The sequence below is a fragment of the Palaemon carinicauda genome, chromosome 20 (assembly GCF_036898095.1).
Source record: "Palaemon carinicauda isolate YSFRI2023 chromosome 20, ASM3689809v2, whole genome shotgun sequence".
In the NCBI taxonomy this organism is placed as follows: domain Eukaryota; kingdom Metazoa; phylum Arthropoda; class Malacostraca; order Decapoda; family Palaemonidae; genus Palaemon; species Palaemon carinicauda.
Genome location: NC_090744.1, coordinates 19,439,617 through 19,460,770, shown reverse-complemented (window position 1 = coordinate 19,460,770; position 21,154 = coordinate 19,439,617). Strand labels below are relative to the sequence as shown.

Sequence of the window (21,154 nt, the reverse complement as noted above, 5' to 3'; positions counted from 1 at the left end):
GCTAGACCTAACAGAAAGACTGTCTTGAGGGTGAGCTCCTTCACTAGAATGTCTTTGAGAGGCTCGAAGGGAGGTTCCGAAAGCATCTTTCAGTATCCTAGCCACATCCCACTGGGGCACTGTAGCAGCTTGGGGGGAATACGACTGGTCGAAGCTCTTGATGAGCATTGAGATATGTCTGGAGGTACCTAGGTCGATGCCCTTCAGGAGGAAGACTTGGCCCAGCGCTGCCTGGACTCCTTTAATGGCTGGGATGGACGTGCCCACTTCGTCCCTGAGATAGACCAGGAAATGTGTATCTCGTGAATGGAGGCCCCAAACGGCCTGATGTTCTTCGAGGAGCACCCCTTAGTAAAGGTAGCCCACTTCGCCTGGTACACTGCTATTGACGAACGTCTCGGGTACCCTGACATCCTCGATGCCGTCCTCGACGAATATCCTTCCTTTTTCAGGAGACGCTCGATAACCTCCACGCGTGAAGGCGGAGGGACCGAGGGTTTTCGTGGAACCTTTGGAAGTGAGGCTGCCGGAGGAGGTCTGGTCTGTCTGGAAGTGGCCAAGGTGGAAGGCGTGCCAGTTCCTTAAAACCGCGAACCACTCTCTCTCTCCGGCCACCAGGGCGCTACCAAAGTCATCCACAGGCTGGCCGCCCGTCTCACCCTGTTGAGGACCTGTCTGAGCATCCCGAAGGGAAGGAAGGCGTAAACGCCGAGGTTGTCCCAAGGGTCTTGGAAGACGTCCTCGAACGCTGCTGCTGGATCTGGCACAGGAGAACAAAACATGGGGAGCTGTACGTTTAGTCTCGTGGCGACGAGGTCTATCACCGGCGAGCCCAACTTCAGGATGAGGGTTTTGGCCACTTCTGGGTGTAGGGACCACTCGGGCCCTACCACGTGACATCCTGCTGAGGCCGTCGGCCAGGACGTTCCTCTTCCCCGGAATGAACCTGGCTGAAATATTGATTTGTTCCACTTCGGCCCATTCTAAGAACTCCAAACTTGAGACTGCACAATTCCTTCGACTTCAGTCCTCCTTGCTTTTTCACGTAGGCCACCACCGTGGTGTTGACACACATCAGAGCCATGGTGTTTCCCCGGAGTAGATGGACGAACTCTAGGCACGCCCTTTGTACGGATATCATCTCCAGCACGTTTATGTGCAGGTTCGCTTTAAAGATTTACCTCCTCGTGGTAATTTTTCAAACTATTTCAATCACTGCTGCTCTTCTATCAGACTACTGCAGGCAGGAACTTTGGTAATATTTTTTATTAAAATTATTTCAATACTTACCAAAGTTCATTAGCATCCTCTCCCTCCTCCCTATGCAGAGTGGGAGACAACAGGTTCTCAATCTGGATATACTCCCATCGGCATTGTTAAGAGAATAAAAGAACCCTTTCGCTCGGATGCCCACCTTTTTTTAGGTGGCAATCCAGCAAATCCAGCATGGGTGTGGAGTGCTGCTCAGAGCAGCCACCATACCAATGGGAAGAGCTGTAGAAACTTTAAATTCTTATTCAGAGGTTGTGGCTGTCACTACCTGTCTGGGAACCGCAATAAAATTTGGCAAGTACAGGTATTGACAATTATTTTCAATTGTTTGTAAATAAGGTCAAATCATACAGGTTTCAATTCAATAATTTGGTAAAAATCCTCTTTTTTTTATTGGGAAAATTTACAGTTAACCTTCCTATTAACACTAACAGATAACAGTTATCAAAAATAAGAAGCTGCTTTATTTACTTTATAATAATTTAAATAACTGCTGTTATACAGTCACAGGTGCGCCTACCTAGAAGTAAGAGGATATTCCATATTCAATTCTTGTGGTTTATGAAAATTAGCTAAACCATTCCATCCAAGACTAATTCTTACGTAAATGAAAAAAAAAAAAATTACTGCACTACAAATTGACTAAAACAATGGTGACAAAATTTGTGCCTTAGATATTATTAAGAAAGGAAACTCAATGCTAAAACTAAAAAAGAAAAACCTTAATCTTCCCATATAGTTATCCGATACCCCGCCTATAAATATACTAAAGAATGTGGAATAACCTTGGTATACCTAACTGTATAATGTTTTGTTGTTTAAAAATCGGTTTGATTTTGTGTGTGTTTTTATTAAGGTATTGCAACTGTTTTCATGTCACATATATAGGAAAGTCAACACTAAAATAATGAAACATGCTACTTAGTAGTTTCTTGAGCTACAAATTTGGGCCATTTTTCAGTAACTTCTTTCCACTGGAGCTTTCCATCTGCTAAATGCCGAATGGTTAAAGGCACATCGTCGATCTGAAATAGTACATGCAACGTTAATCTCCAAAGTTAAATAAATAATTTTACAGTAATGGTTAACCAGAATTTTTTCATCTGATTAAAACAGGATATTAAAACATCAATTACATAATTATGAGGAAAACTATCAAAATCAACCAGCATCAAAGTAATCATCCTTACAAAAATAATAAGCGCCTGACCATTACCTAAAGAATGAGTATAAAGCACATATAATATTAAAATCCTCAGTACAATTTATTCCATTGAAGTTTGGCAACATGTTGATTACCTAAGCACAAATCATGTAATTTTTTCAGGCTATTAAAGATATTTCCTAACTTTAATACCAGGCTCCCTGGAAAATCCCTCGGCACAAATAAATTGATTTGCTCATAGTACACAAATTCCACACATATTCAGTGTTATGTAGAAACATACAGCTTCCTATGTGCCTGCATGACTGAGATTATAAATAAGGATCTTCACAGACAGAAATTTACCAATTAACTAGTTTTTTCCCTGGTTTCAATTTTAGATGTGCTGACTCCTCATGCCTTGTTCCGTATACTCTTACGCTAACACACCTTTCCCAGCAAATATGTATTATTCATACTTGAATCTTCAAAGCTATACAAAGTATTTTGATTAAAAGAATTATGAAAATCTGAAATTTTCAACTTGGCATGAATAATTATACCTTGATTTATTAAAGACAGCAGATAGAGGCGTGACTTTTTAGAAAACAATAACATTATAAATGAAGGTAATATATTTACAACTTTAAAAGCAGAAAAATTATTTTAAATTATCAAAATGCTAAATAAAATGTTCTGGTCTATGATACAAAATACAGTGGGACTCACAGGCATTCGGACTTGCTCAGTGGAATCTCTCTCCCTCAAGGTGACGGTATGGGGCAAGTTGTTGATGGTATCAAAGTCTATCGTAATACCAAAGGGTATGCCAATCTCATCTGTACGTGCATAACGTCGACCAATGGAACCCGTAGAATCGTCAACTCTCAAGGGCAGATTCAAGTTGGTTAGGCTATCCGCTGAAAAAGAGAAAATTAACTTCATTTTTTTTTTTTGTGCTGCGTTTGTTGATATATTTATTTTAAGATATTTTAACAAAAAATAGCAAATTTGTAAGCAATTTGTATTTTTCCTAATATACAAACCTGGAGCTATTTATATGGGTATACTTTCAGCTACGCCGAAAGTATACCCCTATAAATAGCGGAGGGTTTGTATCTACGCCGGAACAAATATGTTTTCTCATGATTCTAACTTCTAAGCAGTTTGTCCTGGTCCTTATCCCTCTCCCTATCAAGGCATTTACAGTATATATTTCCACTTTTGCTTCCAAAAACAATTCAAGTCTTCCTAATCTTTGGCACATACCTCACTACCCTTATTGATTCTCTTCTTTTATCTTACCATCATTTATATTAATTTACAAATATTTACACATATCAACTACTTCCAAACTTCCACCCTTTACACCAATGTTCATTGCCCATAATCTTAGTTTCCATTTACCCTTGATTACATCTACTCTCAATCCTCTGTTTATTCAAATACTTCCTATCTTTCACTCATTTCTGCATCTTTCTTCTTAATCATCTGCAAACATCCACCATTCCACACTACATACGCAACTCAATTTTTCATCCTACAACTTTTTACACCATTTCATTCTTGAAGATTTAGTAGTAATGCATTACCCTATCCATAAATATGTTGAACAGTCCTAGAAACATAATACTCCCTTGTTTTTAACTTCTACCCACATACTCAATTATACTTATTATTATTACTGGCTAAGCTATAATCCTGGTTGGAAAAGCAGGACACTATACTATCATTATTATAGCTAAGCTACAATCCTTGTTGAAAAAGCAAGATGCTGTAAGACCAAGGGCTCCAACAGGGAAAAATAGCACAGTGAGGTAAGAAAATAACAAAATAATGTATATGAAAAGTAATGAACAACTGAATATATTTTAAGAACAGTAACAACATTATAAAAGAGCTTTCATATGTAAACTATGCCTGTTCAACACAAAAATTTGCTGCAAATTTGAACTTATGAAGTTCTTCCAATTCAATTACCCAATTAGGAAGATCATTCCACTATTTGGTCACAGCTGGAATAAAACTTCTAGAGTACTGTGTAGTATTGAGCCTCATGATGAAGGCCTGACTATTAGAGTTAACTGCATACCTAGTATTACGAACAGGATGGTACTGTTCGGGAAGATGGTCAAAATTATGAAAATTTTATGCAACCTGCATAGCGAATAATTGAACAATGGTGCCAGAGATTAATATCTAGATCAGGAATAAGAAATTTAATAGACCGTAAGTTTTTGTCTAAAAATTTAAGATGAGAATCAGAAGCTGAAGACCAGACAGGAGAAACATACTCGAAACAAAGTGGAAAGCAAGATTAAAACACTTCAGAATAAGTTGATCACCAAAAATCTTACAAGACTTTCTAAATAAGCCAATTTTTTGTGCAATTGAAGAAGATAGACCGAATGTGTTTCTCAAAAGTAAATTTGGTGTCAAGAATCACACCTAAAATTTTAAAGTCATACAGAGATATAGACACATTATTAATGCCGAGATCCAATGTTGAGAAGCAACTCTCCTTGACCTACTTACATTCATACTTTGATGTTTGTTAGAACTCAACTTCATGCTCCATAATTTGCACCATGCATTGATTTTAGGTAGATTTCTATCAAGGGATTCAGCAACCCCAGGTCTACATTCAGGAGATGGGATTGAAAGAATAGTAGACTTGAGTGTACCCTTATAAAAAACTTTTAACCCTTTTACCCCCAGGCTATTTGGAACTTTCCAACCCTTAACCCCCAGGGGTTATTTTTTTTCAAGCACATTTTGCAGTATATTTTTTTTAATTGCTCTAACAGCCTTAATTTTCGTCATAGAGAGGTCAGGTTGGTCTCATTCTCTTGGAAAATGCCTGAAGTTTCTCAAAAAATTATCAAAAATATGCAAAAAAAAAAAAATGTAAATAGCAGTTTTTTGCAAGGACGTACCGGTATGTCCATGGGGGTAAAGGGTTGAGTTTTGTGAAACGTACCAGTACGTCCTTTGGGGGTAAAAGGGTTAACTGCTTTTATCAACTGACTGTCTATATACACTATCAAAACCTCCACATTGCCTCTAGTAATTATATCACAGGCTTTTACAAGATCTATGTAAGGAAAATACAAAAAAAAATTCCCTTTTCTTCCAAGCTTCTCGCATACCGCTCCATAACCACCACTTGATCCGCACCACATCCTCCTACTCTTCTAGACACTTCTTCTCTGATCAGTCCTGTTTCCTATCCTATCATGTCAACTATTTAACGTCATGCAACTATAGTTCTAGGTAGCCTTTTCCACCTTCAATTTAATACATTGCATTTATTCTCCTCACCTATTCCTTTGTGAGCTTTCTCTCATCCAGAAGTACCTTAGAAACCTTGGTCAGCAACATAATCACATTTATGTATATTTAACTTGTTTTATAAACATATTGTCTATAAATAGAGTATAGTATATGATGAATATACAACTTAGCCTATCATAAACACTATTTCATATTAGTTTTACACATCATGTGACTAAAACTGTAACATATCCGTTTGGGAAAGATGCAAACACAATCATCAAGGATATTTGAAAAGCAGTTTTATGCCATTCACATTACGGACTTACCTAATTGCGTAACGAATGTGTTAAATTCTGTTTTGTTAGAAAGTGGTAATACTGAAACTTTAATGGGTGCCACAACTGCTGGTAAGGCAAAGAAAGTTCGTTTTTCATCATCCTCTCGCATTCTGCAATATAAATGATAAAATAATTATCTCCTATAGTGGAAGCAGAGACAGAACTCAGTACAATTGAATAGATAAACATTTATTATCACTGAGAACTCTTATCTTATATCAAAACGGAAATACATCACTGCTTCTAGTCTTACTTGAACGTATGTTCCAGGAGTGAATAAAATACACGTCCAATGCCAAAGGAAGGTTCAATAACGCTGGGAACAATTTCTTCAACGTGAACCTTCTTCTGCTCCCTTTTAAACGCAGGCACCATCGACCTCGTCAACTTAAATCCATTAACTTCATATTCTCTGGAAAGGCAAAAAACCTGAATACAGTATTATGGTTTAGGCATGGCTACAATTTATGAAAAGCATACAAAATTTCTGTTCTAAAAAAACTTGTATTAATAAAAAAAACACTAATTACCTATCTGGGCAAAGTACAGTATATAACTAATGGAAAGCATGATGGAAATTATTGACCTCATAAATATTTGAGCACATATGATGAATAAATAAAATCTGAGAAGAGAAGAGTCACAGAATTTGGGAGGTAAGGAGGGTGGGTAGTAGGGTGCATACAGGACTATAGAATCCACAATTGGAATGTTTGAAGAGATTGTTAAGCTAACTCTTTTATAGAAATGAAGTACAGTATGTTTAAGTATGAAGGAAGACCAAGAGAACAATGCATAGATATGTCACATAGATATATAAAGTTAGAGACGTCGGAGGGTGATGACCTGTGGCCTCCTGCGAAACCACCACAACACTATCCCACACAGAAAGAGAATGATAACCTAATGACAGTCATCTCTGGCTCCTTCTTTAGCCCCCAGGTCGACGCACGAGGGAGGTCGGACAAGCACTGGGGGGTTTTGATGAATTCACCCCAAATTCCAGGAAATGTTCACATGGTGATGGCCACCACCCGTCTCCTTGAGGAAGCACCTTAGCCCCCACTCAGAAAAGTGAGATAAAACCCTACCCTTTGAAGCAAGGTGAGGGGTGGTGTCCGGCACGAGCTATGCTCGGGTGCCATCGTTGTCATCAGACTCACATTAACCCCGACAGTCTAAAGTAATGACACCGTGATGTATTTTCTTATTATATATTTGTATAGAGCTATTAACATATTGTAAAATCTAAATGTGCCACTTTCTCTCTTGCGTGACCTGGAAAGAAGTAATTTTTTAAACAATTGATAACGAAATCTTGAAATCCTTAGTTTAGAGTGAATTTTAGATGATTATTAAAAGTATGTGAAGTCATTAAGATAAAGTTAACTATGGCGATTTGTTAAGGAGCAGCTTAAATTATTATGATTAACTGGTAATGAATCAATGTCTGTGACTGATTAATCCTTTTTCGATCTGCCTCCTCCGTTGATATAATATATTTCATTGTGTGCTTAATCTTAATATTATATGCCACAGATGGAGAGGTTTTTGAATAGGAATGTTTTCATAAAGAAGAAGTTAGGGGTAATACAAGCGCTTGCGGAGCTTACTGTGTAGGTAAACGAAACTACTAAAACAAAGTTTTCGGACACAATTCTTTGTCATGAAGCCGAGAGAAAAACTGGGTAAGTTTAATTCAGATTATGATCGTTAAGGAATTTAAATTAATATATCACAACAGTAGTAGCTGTGTACAGTATAGGTAAAATTAATAAAAATCTAACGGGCAATCTGCTACTTAATATTCCAAAGTAACTATATAACATACAATTTCCATATTCCAGCACACATTGGTAATTTTTTCAAATCATACTATTGTAACTTCTTGATTTGAAAAGTTAACAAGCCATGAGAATTACAAGCAGTGGTCATGGTTCTAGTGCTTTGTAAAACTTGGGGACCTCTTGGAAACATGTTACAAAGTAGCCTACACACATTCATAATGATCTTGCTTTAGCCTTTTCCTGATTTTTTTAACCGAACACCTACATCAAATACAACCTACAAACTTACCCAACATTAGTGAGTGCTTTATCCATATCTTCGGCCACCTCAAGAGACAAGGATGCCAATGCTTCCGTCACAGCTTTGGCATCTTTCTTGAAAGTCTTTCCAATGGCTCCTTTGTCGGGAAGAGGAACAACGGAATCTACAACCCTCGGTTCTTTTAAAGGACGTTCCACAGTCATTCGAACACCTGTAAAGATCAATATATTTATATATTTGAAGGATTCATATTCTAAAGGTTTTATTATATGGATATGGATTTAAATTCCAATAAAAAATCTAATGTTCTTCAAATTTGTAAAGTGCAATCTGCAGAAAGTCATGTAAAACGTTACTTAAAAACTATTTCTTTTTCCTTCAAAAATACCCATGCATTATGATACTTTTATAACCATTAAGCCTATAGATCTATCTGCTTACTCTTCAAGCAGTCCATGCCTGGCCATCCTTGGTCCTAGCTTGGGTGGAGAGGGGGCTTGAGCGCTGATCATATGTATATATGGTCAGTCTCTAGGGCATTGTCTTGCTTGATATGGCAATGTCGCTGTCCCTTGCCTCTGGCATTCATGAGTGGCCCTTAAACCTTTAACCCTTTAACCCCCAGGCTATTTGGAAATTTCCAACCCTTAACCCCCAAGGGGTTATTTTTTTCCCAGCACATTTTGCAGTATATTTTTTTCAAATTGCTCTAACAGCCTTAATTTTTGTCATAGAGAGGTCAGGTTGGTCTCATTCTCTTGGAAAATGCCTGAATTTTTTCAAAAAATTATCAAAAATATGAAAAAAAAAAAATTTTATAGCATTTTTTTGCAAGGACGTACCGGTACGTCCATGGGGGTAAAGGGATGGCTTTTGTGAAACGTACCAGTACGTCCTTTGGGGGTAAAAGGGTTAACATCTTATAAGCATTATAACATCTCAATTCCTTATCATATCGCGAACAATTATACCAAATCAAGATACTAACCAGAGCCCTTGGTATGTTGACTTAAATCATAGGCACTTCGATCGGCACATCCAACGCATTCGATCCAACCGTAGGAGGTGAGACACTCGGCGTCCCAGCAATCGCAAGCGTAGTGAGCCATCTCGTTCCCCAAATGTTGCCTAAATCTCAGTTTTTTAGGGTTTATACCAATCTTCAAAAGGTACAACTGAATACGGGCCATATAGTAACCTAGAGTTTCATTCGCTACCAAACCCTGCAAGGAGAAAATGGCTATGTTATTACTTGTGCAAAATGGCATTAAAAGTATTTATTATTCAAAAAATTAAATAAGTGGAATGAACTAATATATACACATATCCATATATATATATATATATATATATATATATATATATATATATATATATATATATATATATATATATATATATAAATATATATATATATAAATATATATATATATATATATATATATATATATATATATATATATATATATATATATATATATATTTTTTATATATACTGTATACATATTATATATATGAGGCCCTTTGTGTCAATAGGCATAAGATGATGATGATAATGATGATATAGGCAGATAGATAGATATAGATAGATAGATAGATAGATAGATAGATATATTTACTGTATATAAGTACTGTACACAATATGATTATGAGCAAACCTGAACAAAGTCAAAAACCATCCAAAACATATTGATACATTGAGACTACATTTGCTCTGGGTTGAGGATATGAAAGTACACAGCAACAAAGATTGAAGGTTCAAATTATGAAAGCATCACTTTTATCATTAAATGCCAACTTAACAAGCCCTAAGAATAAATAGCCTATGAAGCGTACAATATTGGATAAATTTCATCATATACTGTTCGTTAACACACCAAATTTTAAAACCTATAAACAAGACAATACGGAAATAAACGATATGAGAAATAATGAACAATTAAATAAAATATTTTAAAAACAGTAACATCAAAACATATATTACATATATAAACTATAAAAATGTTATTTTTATTATTAAAATAAATTTTTGAATATACTTACCCGATAATCATGTAGCTGTCAACTCCGTTGCCCGACAGAATTCTATGGAGGGATACGCCAGCTATCACAATACTAGAAGGGGGTGTACTTACCAGCGCCACCTGTGGCCAGGTACTATAGTACTTCTTGTTGACACCTCCTCAATTTTTCCTCGGTCCACTGGTTCTCTATGGGGAGGAAGGGAGGGTCAATTAAATCATGATTATCGGGTAAGTATATTCAAAAATTTATTTTACTAATAAAAATAACATTTTTCAATATTAAACTTACCCGATAATCATGTAGCTGATTCACACCCAGGGGGGTGGGTGAAAACCAGTGTACAAGATTAAAGGATAGCTAAGTATCCCATATTTCATATAACAGTTATCTCAAATAACAATGAAATAATAAGTACCTGGTAAGGAAGTCGAATTGAACCGTTACTCTGCCTCTTTTTTAAGTTCGTCTTCCTTACTGAGCGCAGCGTTCCTCTTGGAGGCTGAATCAACTCAAAGGTGCTAAAGTATATAGGGCTGCAACCCCTACTAAAGGACCTCTACACAACCTCTAACCCAGGCGCTTCTCAAGAATGAATTGACCACCCGCCAAATCAAAAGGATGCGGAAGGCTTCTTAGCCTACCGTAACAACCATAAAAACAACAATAAAAGCATTCAAGAGAAAGGTTAAAAAAGGTTATGGGATTAAGGGAATGTAGTGGCTGAGCCCTCACCTACTACTGCACTCGCTGCTACGAATGGTCCCAGGGTGTAGCAGTTCTCGTAAAGAGACTGGACATCTTTAAGATAAAATGATGCAAACACTGACTTGCTCCTCCAATAGGTTGCATCCATTATGCTCTGCAGAGAACGGTTTTTATTAAAGGCCATCGAAGTAGCTACGGCTCTTACTTCGTGGGTCCTTACCTTCAGCAATGCAAGGTCTTCCTCCTTTAAGTGAGAATGGGCTTCTCTAATCAGAAGCCTTATATAATACGAAACCCCGTTCTTGGACATGGGCCTCGAAGGTTTCTTGATGGCACACCATAAGGCTTCTGACTGTCCTCGAATAGGTTTAGACCTATTAAGATAATACTTGAGAGCTCTGACAGGGCAAAGAACTCTCTCTAGTTCGTTACCTACCATGTTGGAGAGGCTAGGTATTTCAAACGATCTAGGCCAAGGACGTGAAGGAAGTTCGTTCTTTGCTAGGAATCCGAGCTGAAAAGAACATGTTGCAGATTCGGTCGTGAAACCAATGTTCTTGCTGAAGGCATGAACCTCACTGACTCTCTTAGCTGTTGCAAGGCAGACGAGAAAAAGAGTCTTGAGGGTAAGGTCCTTGAAGGAAGCTGACTGGAGAGGTTCGAACCTAGGTGACATAAGGAACCTTAAGACTACGTCTAGGTTCCAGCCTGGAGTGGATAGACGACGCTCTTTAGAAGTCTCAAAAGACTTAAGGATGTCTTGAAGGTCCTTGTTGGAAGAAAGGTCCAAACCTCTGTGGCGGAGAACTGAAGCCAACATACTCCTGTACCCTTTAATCGTAGGGGCTGAAAGGGATCTCTCATTCCTAAGATGTAATAGGAAGTCAGCTATTTGGGTCACAGAGGTATTGGTAGAGGATACTGAATTGGCTCTACACCAGCTCCGGAAGACTTCCCACTTAGATTGGTAGACTCTACGAGTGGAAACCCTTCTTGCTCTGGCAATCGCACTGGCTGCCTCCTTCGAAAAGCCTCTAGCTCTAGCGAATCTTTCGACAGTCTGAAGGCAGTCAGCCGAAGAGCGTGGAGGTTTGGGTGCAACCTGTCTACGTGAGGTTGACGTAGAAGGTCCACTCTTAGAGGTAGAGTCCTGGGGATGTCGACTAGCCATTGAAGTACCTCTGTGAACCATTCTCTTGCAGGCCAAAGGGGAGCAACCAGCGTCAGCCGTGTCCCTTCGTGCGAGATGAATTTCTGCAGGACTTTGTTGATTATCTTGAACGGTGGGAATGCGTAAAGGTCGAGATGGGACCAGTTCAGCAGAAAAGCATCCACATGAACTGCTGCAGGGTCTGGAACTGGGGAACAGTACAGCGGAAGTCTCTTGGTCATGGAGGTGGCAAACAGATCTATGGTAGGTTGACCCCACAAGGTCCAAAGTCTGTTGCACACCCTCTTGTGGAGGGTCCATTCCGTGGGAATGACCTGATTCTTTCTGCTTAGGCGATCTGCTGAGACGTTCATGTTGCCCTGAATGAACCTCGTGACCAAAGTGAGGTTTTGACTTCTTGACCAAATGAGGAGGTCCCTTGCGATCTCGTATAGGCTCCTCGAATGGGTCCCTCCTTGCTTGGAGATGTACGCCAAGGCTGTGGTGTTGTCTGAGTTCACCTCCACCACCTTGCCCAGCAGGAGGGACTTGAAGTTCAGCAGGGCTAAATGAACTGCTAGTAGCTCCTTGCAGTTGATGTGGAGCGTTCCATGTTCCTCGTTCCATGTTCCCGAGCATTCCCGTCCGTTCAAGGTCGCACCCCAGCCCGAGTCCGATGCATCTGAGAAGAGATGAAGATTGGGGGTCTGAATAGCCAACGATAGGCCCTCCCTGAGAAGGAGATTGGTCTTCCACCACAAGAGAGTGGTCTTCATCTCTTTGGTGACTGGGATAGAGACTGCTTCGAGAGTCAAACCCTTGTCCCAATGAGCTGCAAGATGGAATTGAAGAGGGCGGAGGTGGAGTCTCCCTAGCTCGACGAACAGGGCCAGTGATGAAAGGGTCCCTGTGAGACTCATCCACTGTCTCACTGAGCAACTGCTCCTCTTCAGCATGCTCATGATGCAATCTAGGGCTTGGCTTATCCTTGGGGCCGATGGAAAAGCCCGAAAATCCTGACTCCGAATCTCCATTCCCAGGTACACAATGGATTGGGAGGGAATGAGCTGAGACTTTTCTATGTTGACTAACAGACCCAGTTCTCTGATTAAGTCCAAAGTCCAGTTGAGACTCTCCAGACAGCGACGACTCGTGGAGGCTCTCAACAGCCAGTCGTCTAAGTAGAGGGAGGCTCTGATGTCCGATAAGTGGAGGAATTTTGCTATATTCCTCATCAGATGCGTGAACACCATAGGAGCTGTGCTTAGGCCAAAACACAGGGCTTGGAATTGGTAGACAACCTTTCCAAAAACGAATCTCAGGAAAGGTTGGGAGTCTGGATGAATAGGAACGTGAAAGTAGGCATCTTTCAAGTCCAACGAGACCATCCAGTCCTCCTGCCTGACCGCTGCTAGGACCGACTTCGTCGTCTCCATCGTGAACGTCTGCTTGGTGACATACGCATTGAGCGCGCTGACGTCCAGCACCGGTCTCCAACCTCCTGTCTTCTTGGCCACCAGAAAGAGACGGTTGTAGAAGCCCGGGGATTGATGGTCCCGGACTATAACCACTGCCTTCTTCTGCACAAGTAGCGACACCTCCTGGTGCAACGCTAGCCTCTTGTCCTCTTCTTTGTAGTTGGGAGAGAGGTTGATGGGAGATGTGGTCAGAGGGGGTTTGAGGCAGAATGGAATCCTGTAACCCTCCCTCAGCCAACTGACAGACTGGGCGTCTGCACCTCTCTTTTCCCAGGCTTGCCAGAAGCTCTTGAGTCTGGCTCCTACTGCTGACTGGAGATGCGGAGAGTCAGTTTTTTTCTTTAGAAGCCTTGGAACCTTTCCTAGACTTGCTCCTGGAAGAGTCTGGACGGGAGCTTCCTCGGCTGGGGGCTCTACCACGAAAGGGCGGTATGAACCTCGTAGCAGGAGTATCAGCCACTGGGGTGCGATAAGTCCTGGGGACTGAGGTAGCAACCTTAGTCTTACGAGCCGATGAGGCTACAAGATCATGTGTGTCCTTTTGTATCAGGGCAGCAGACAAGTCCTTAACCAGCTCTTCGGGGAAGAGGAACTTCGAGAGCGGAGCGAAAAGGAGTTGAGACCTTTGACAAGGTGTAATGCTGGAGGAAAGGAAGGTACATAGCTGTTCCCTTTTCTTAAGAACCCCTGACACAAACATCGACGCAAGCTCGCCAGATCCATCTCTAATGGCCTTATCCATGCAGGACATTAATAGCATGGCAGAATCTTTGTCCGCAGGGGAGGTCTTCTTGCTGAGGGCCCCCAGGCACCAGTCTAAGAAGTTGAACATCTCAAATGCTCTAAAAACACCCTTCAGGAAGTGATCAAGGTCTGAGAAGGTCCAGCAAACCTTAGAGCGCCTCATTGCTGTTCTACGAGGCGAGTCTACCAGACTTGAGAAGTCAGCCTGGGCAGAGGCAGGTACTCCCAAGCCTGGTTCCTCTCCTGTGGCATACCAAACGCCCGCTTTAGAGGTGAGCTTAGTCGGAGGAAACATGAATGAAGTCTTTCCAAGGTGTTGCTTAGTCTGCAACCACTCCCCTAAGATCCTTAACGCTCTCTTAGAGGACCTTGCTAGGACTAGCTTAGTATAGGTAGACTTAGCTGGCTGCATGCCCAGCGAAAACTCAGATGGCGGAGAGCGTGGAATGGCAGAGACAAAGTGGTCTGGGTATACCTCCCTAAACAGAGCCAAGACCTTACGAAAGTCAATAGAAGGCGGAGAAGACTTGGATTCATCCACGTCTGATGAGGGATCCAGGTGTGCCGCCTCATCATCAGACGCCTCATCACCAGAGTGTAGCGAAGAGATCGGAAAGGTATGCTGAACGGCAGAGTCAGCACGAGCTGGAACAACAATATTAGTGGTTTCCTCTTCAAGACTCTGTTGAGGGAACACCTGAGGCTCAGACTGCAAGGGCTGATCACAAGAAGTAGCAGAAGGTAGGCGCATGGGTGGAGGAGGCTGACTCCTAGCATGAGTGACTGAACTCAAGGGTTGCGCTTGCTGAGTGGTTGGCGGAAGCGGAGTAGCAAGTTCCTGAGGAACGAGTAGAGGTTCCTGCGGTGTGAGCGGAGAGCGATGAGGTAGAGGCTGCGCAGAACGTAGTAAATGTCTCGCGAGTTGAGGCTCCTGAGGCGCAAGGCTAAGGTGTTGTGGTGCTTGCCTTGAGGAGGGTTGAGCTCGCTGCAGCGAGAGCTGAGGAGACTGACTCATGGATGGGAGAGGTTGTTGTACCTCAACCGAGTGTTGCATCAATGTTGGAGCAGCAAGTGGAAGCGGAGGAAGAGAGGTATAAGCCTCCTGATCCCATTGCTGAGGTTGCCTTAAGGAAGGCGGAGGGAGCTGTACACCACTGGGAACAGTAAACTCAGAACGTGGCTCAACATCGTACGCCTGGCAGGCGGTACTGCAGTCAGGCGGAGCGAGCGCAGGCGGAGGCGGAGGCGCAACCTTCTCAGCCCGACACTCACGCATCAAGACTGAAAGTTGTGACTGCATGGACTGCAGTAGAGCCAACTTGGGGTCGGCAGACACTAAGGTCTGCTGAGGCAATGCCTTAACAGCAGAGATCTGTTGCGGCAGAACCTTACTCCTCTTGGGCGGAGTGCAGTCGACAGATGACTGCGGCGAGTCAGAGCTGAGCCAATGACTGCAGCCCGGTTGAGCACTCGCGGACTGGACTCTGCGTTTGAGTGGTCTAGAGACCTGAGTCCAGCGTTTCTTCCCTGACAATTGATCAGCGGACGAGAAAAAGACGGGCTCAATCGTCTGCAGGTGGGAGTGACGGTCTCTGGAAGACACGCCCGCAACCACCGAGGATACTTCTGTGCGCCGATCAAGGCCTGCCGAACCCTTTTGCCCTTCGACATTGCTTCTCCCCTGGGCTTGGGAGCTTGCAAGAGGTCCCGGACTGGGAGGACGACTGGCACGCACAGAAGTATCCTCACGCACCACACTGACACTGACACTAGCACTTGGCACTGCACTGACACTAGCACTCGTCACAGCACTGGCACTAATACCACCCACTGCACTCTTGACCTTAAGTTCCTTGACTTCGGCCATAAGAGACTTATGATCGCTAACCACTGACTCTACTTTATCGCCTAAGGCCTGAATAGCACGCAAAACAACAGACATATCAGGCTGAGGGCAAATAGTAGGTTCGGGGGTAGCCACTACAGGGGTAGGAAAAGGTAGGGGATCATGGGGTGAGGAAAAAAGTGAAGAGTGAGAAGAACTCCTCCTAACTCTGCCTCTCTCTAACTTGGTTGAATACTTCAGAAGACGGACAAAATCAAGTTCCGAAAGTCCGGCGCATTCCTCACATCGATTTTCTAACTGACAGGGTCTATCCCTACAGTCAGAACAAGCGGTGTGAGGATCTACCGAGGCCTTCGGAATACGCCTATTACAAGACCTACATCGCCTATGGGTGGGGGCTTGTGAAATGTCAGACATCTTGAATCCAAAGAGTTAGCCAAGTGGGGTTTCAAAATCAAGCAAAAGATCGTTAACCGTTAATCAGGATTAAATAAAAGCTATCTAAGCTAATATAAGAAGGTTTCCAGTAAAGCGACAGCCGAAATCAAAGAGAAATACTTCACCAAAAGCCGTGAAAATACTCCAAGATCAAAAGCGTATCCCAGAACGTCTTGCCGGAAGCACGACAGAGGAAAAATTGAGGAGGTGTCAACAAGAAGTACTATAGTACCTGGCCACAGGTGGCGCTGGTAAGTACACCCCCTTCTAGTATTGTGATAGCTGGCGTATCATCCCTCCATAGAATTCTGTCGGGCAACGGAGTTGACAGCTACATGATTATCGGGTAAGTTTAATATTGAAAAAGGCTTATGTAAGCCTGTTCAACATAACATTTGTTGCAAGTTTGAACTTTTGAAGTACTACTGATTCAACTACTCGATTAAGAAGATCATTCCACAACTTGGTCATGGCTGGAATAAAACTTATATAATACTGTGTAGTATTCAGCCTCATGATGGAGAAGGCCTGACTATTGTATTAGAATTAACTGCATGCCTAGTATTATGAACAGGATGGAGCTGTCCAGGAAGATCTTAATGCAAAGGATGATCAGAATTATGAAAAATCTTATACAACATGCATAACAAACTAATTGAACGACGGTGCCAAAGATTAATATCTAGATTAGGAATAAGAAATTTAATGAACCATAAGTTCCTGTCCAGAAAATTAAGATGAGGATCAGCAGCTGAGGACCAGACAGAAGAACAATATTAGAAACAAGATAGAATGAAAGAAATAAAACACTTCTGAATAGATTGATCAAAAAAATTTTCAAGACTCTCAATAAGCCATTTTTGTGCCATTTAAGAAGGCACAGATCTAATGTGTTTCTCAAAGTAAATTTGCTGTCGAGAATCACACCTAAATTTTAAAAGTCATACGAGTTAAAGAAACATTCTCAATGCTGAGATCCTGATGTTGAGGAGCCACTGTCCTTGACCTACTTACAATCAATTTGAGTTTTGTTAGGATTCAATTTCATACCCCAAAATTTGCACCATGCACTAATTTTAGCTAGATCTCTATTAAGGGATTCAGCAACCCCAGATCTACATTAAGGAGATGGAATTGATGCAAAGAATGTAGCATCATCTGCATATGCAGCAAGCTTGTTTTCTAAGTCAAACTACATATCATGTGTATATATTATGAAAAGTAACGGGCCAAGAACACTACCCTGAGGAACACCAGATATCACATGCCTATACTCACTATGGCCCCCATCAACAACTCTTCGCAATCTATTACTTAAAAATTAAAAAAATTATGCTATGAAATGACCCATCAACTCCCAACTGTTTGAGTTTGAAAACAAGGGCCTCATGATTAACACGGTCTAAAGCAACAATAAAATCAAACCCAATCATATGAACTTCCTGAACACAATCAATGTATTTCTGTACAGCATTGGAGATTGTAAGAAGGGCATCACATGCTCCATGGCCTTCACAAAAACCAAATTGTAAACTAGGGAACAGATGGTTATTTTCCACAACAAATCAAGAGTTAGAAGTACAGTATTGGTATGTTTTAAATTTGAAGAAAATAATTCAAGTGTAAAAATAAAAAAATAAAAATTATCATTTGCAGGTGACTACAATAATTTCAGCGACAAAATCCAGCATAGAAAAAATTAAAATAACTTTGCTTTTACTAGACACCAAGAATTTCAGTAATTACATTTCACTTGTGCAGGTTAAATAATGAATCACCAAAACACACACACACACACACAAAAAGAGAGAGAGAGAGAGAGAGAGAGAGAGAGAGAGAGAGAGAGAGAGAGAGAGAGAGAGAGAGAGAGAGAGAGAGACTTGCATACCTTGGTATATATGTGGTATTTTATATTTACAAGTATTTGTGTTCTGGTATGTGTTGCGAGTATCCTGCTTCCTTACCTGTATTTGGAATTCAATCTTGGTTTAACAGCCATATGATCTACCAATGGACTCTTATAAATACTTTAAGACGGATCAAATCTATCACCAGATGCATTCATATAAATCCATGGTGTAAGTCATAATTTTGCACCATACTTTTGTGTTGCACACTATTCAATCTAAATATACATAGCAAATGTATTTAGTACAACTAGAGTGAATTGCCAGATTGATAAAAATTTCATAAGACTGACACAAATTGATTACTGCAATCTAGAAAATACTTAATACATTCACTTGAGTTCCGAACATGCACATCACTAATACAGTTCTAGATCTTTGTACAACCACTCTTCGCTGCACATTATTACCATTCAGTAATATAGCACAAAGAAATACCAGATAATATCTGCTCCAAGCACCTTATGTCGTCCCCCTGTGAGTTCTACGACTGTCCCACTTTTACCGGGAAAGTTTCGTCTTTCCTTCTCTCCAAAGCTCGAAATGTGGTGATACCATCGAGAAGCATGGCCGAGGTCAGAGGACGGAACTTGGCCTAAGGCTTCAAACACAGTGACATCTGCTTGTGAAGGTACATGGCCAGATATATAGCTTCGATCACGCAAGTAGTAATCCAACGCCTGGACTTCTGATGGCGTTTGCAGAAGCCCTAATGAAGTCACCCCACGCTAACAGAAGAAAAACACTGAGATAGGCTATACGGTACGGTATAGCTAATGGCAAATCACAAAAAAAATTTAAAATATTCAATTCCAATATCCTTCTCATATCTTTTATATAGGAAATGGACCATGGACAATTTAAAAAGACCTTAAATAGCCACTATCAGGTCATGTAACACATACAGTACTGTACTTTATACACAAAATTCATAACGTCACAAGATATTATCCACAAACGTATTTATCAAATAAGGATTTATTTACTAGGTAAGTATTACAATAAAAGGCTTTTATGAATACTAATGTATTCTGGCCAAAACAAAACTTGTTGAATGAAATAACAGCTCAGTTGCTACTTACTTGAATATCCAAAGAAATGTAAACCGATTGAAAAACTTTGAACTTCATAGTTATTAAACTATATTTCTATAATATACATAGAAAAATAACAATTTGGATAAAAGATATTTTTGTTACTTCATAAAAAGAAAAGTGATTTCACATTAAGTTTACTGGTACTATAACCTATGAAATTCAAAGCCTTAAAATGGAAGCAGGATATGTCCAGTTTACAAAAACATATAACACACAACATTCAAAATACAGTATTCATTAAGGTATTTATTTCACAAGAAAGGAATCAGAATTGCCAAAAAGGTTACTAATTGCAAATGCTGCAACCATGCCTTCGGTGTTGACAATACAGTATTGTATTTGAGTCTTGAAGTAGTTTTCAAAATACAGTATCCATTAAGGTATTTATTTCACAAGAAAGGAATCAGAATTGCCAAAAAGGTTACTAATTGCAAGTGCTGCAACCATGCCTTCGGTGTTGACAATACAGTATTGTATTTGAGTCTTGAAGTAGTTTTCAAAATACAGTATCCATTAAGGTATTCATTTCACAAGAAAGGAATCAGAATTGCCAAAAAGGTTACTAATTGCAAGTGCTGCAACCATGCCTTCGGTGTTGACAATACAGTATTTGAGTCTTGAAGTAGTTTTCAAAATACAGTATCCATTAAGGTAGTTATTTCACAAGAATGGAATCAGAATTGCCAAAAAGGTTACTAATTGCAAGTGCTGCAACCATGCCTTTGGTGTTGACAATACAGTATTTGAGTCTTGAAGTAGTTTTCAAAATACAGTATCCATTAAGGTATTTATTTCACAAGAATGGAATCAGAATTGCCAAAAAGGTTACTAATTGCAAGTGCTGCAACCATGCCTTTGGTGTTGACAATACAGTATTTGAGTCTTGAAGTAGTTTTCAAAATACAGTATCCATTAAGGTATTTATTTCACAAGAATGGAATCAGAATTGCCAAAAAGGTTACTAATTGCAAGTGCTGCAACCATGCCTTTGGTGTTGACAATACAGTATTTGAGTCATGAAGTAGTTTTCAAAATACAGTATCCATTAAGGTATTTATTTCACAAGAATGGGATTAGAATTGCCAAAAAGGTTACTAATTGCAAGTGCTGCAACCATGCCTTCGGTGTTGACAATACAGTATTTGAGTCTTGAAGTAGTTTTCATGTTTTGTTTTTTTTATGAAGCCTAACTCAGTATTTATACTCCACAAGATTTGCTTAAACCATTCCATAGCATCATATGCTGACAAATTACAGATCTGTACAGGTTGTGAGCCTTCAGCAATGTGCAGATAAATAAGGAATCAAGTTGCTGGGGGAAAAGTACAGTATGACATAAGCAGTTCCTGTTCTCACAATGTTTAGCCATTTTATGCTACCGTACTTGCTCAAAATATTTCATATTCTTCAAATATCTAAATTTTCAGAACATTCTTATAAAAATTGTAAATTTTCATATCTACCCAAAATTTCTGTGTATAAGATGACCTTTGGATAAGATAAGGCTGAAAATTAGGGCAGATTTTAATGAATTTATCTCATATCTGCAGTATAAGACGACTGCTAAATTCCAAACCATCTGCGTATAGGCTAGCTTTTGCAGCAACAGGTATCATATCAAATATTAGTTATGTAAGGTTGATGTTATTACGAATGTTGTTTTACTTACTGTATCCTCAGAAAAT

The 21,154-nt window shown here is 40.2% G+C and overlaps 1 protein-coding gene across 2 annotated transcripts in view; it reads right to left on the bottom strand.

The window, feature by feature from the left end:
* Nucleotides 1-2,101: 2,101 nt before the first annotated feature.
* GlyRS (glycine--tRNA ligase) overlaps nucleotides 2,102-21,154 on the bottom strand; it is a 41,121-nt gene continuing 22,068 nt past the window's right edge. Inside the window, exons 10-16 of one of the 2 annotated variants that reach the window (XM_068394871.1) lie at nucleotides 18,834-19,100; nucleotides 9,068-9,302; nucleotides 8,107-8,290; nucleotides 6,284-6,442; nucleotides 6,019-6,140; nucleotides 3,146-3,336; nucleotides 2,102-2,297 (exon numbers count right to left, since the gene is read on the bottom strand). In XM_068394871.1, the coding sequence (XP_068250972.1) occupies nucleotides 2,190-2,297; nucleotides 3,146-3,336; nucleotides 6,019-6,140; nucleotides 6,284-6,442; nucleotides 8,107-8,290; nucleotides 9,068-9,302; nucleotides 18,834-19,100 (1,266 nt within the window). In that variant the 3' untranslated portion in view covers nucleotides 2,102-2,189. The remainder of the gene's footprint in view (nucleotides 2,298-3,145; nucleotides 3,337-6,018; nucleotides 6,141-6,283; nucleotides 6,443-8,106; nucleotides 8,291-9,067; nucleotides 9,303-18,833; nucleotides 19,101-21,154) is intronic. The other variant, XM_068394872.1, reaches the window with a different exon arrangement.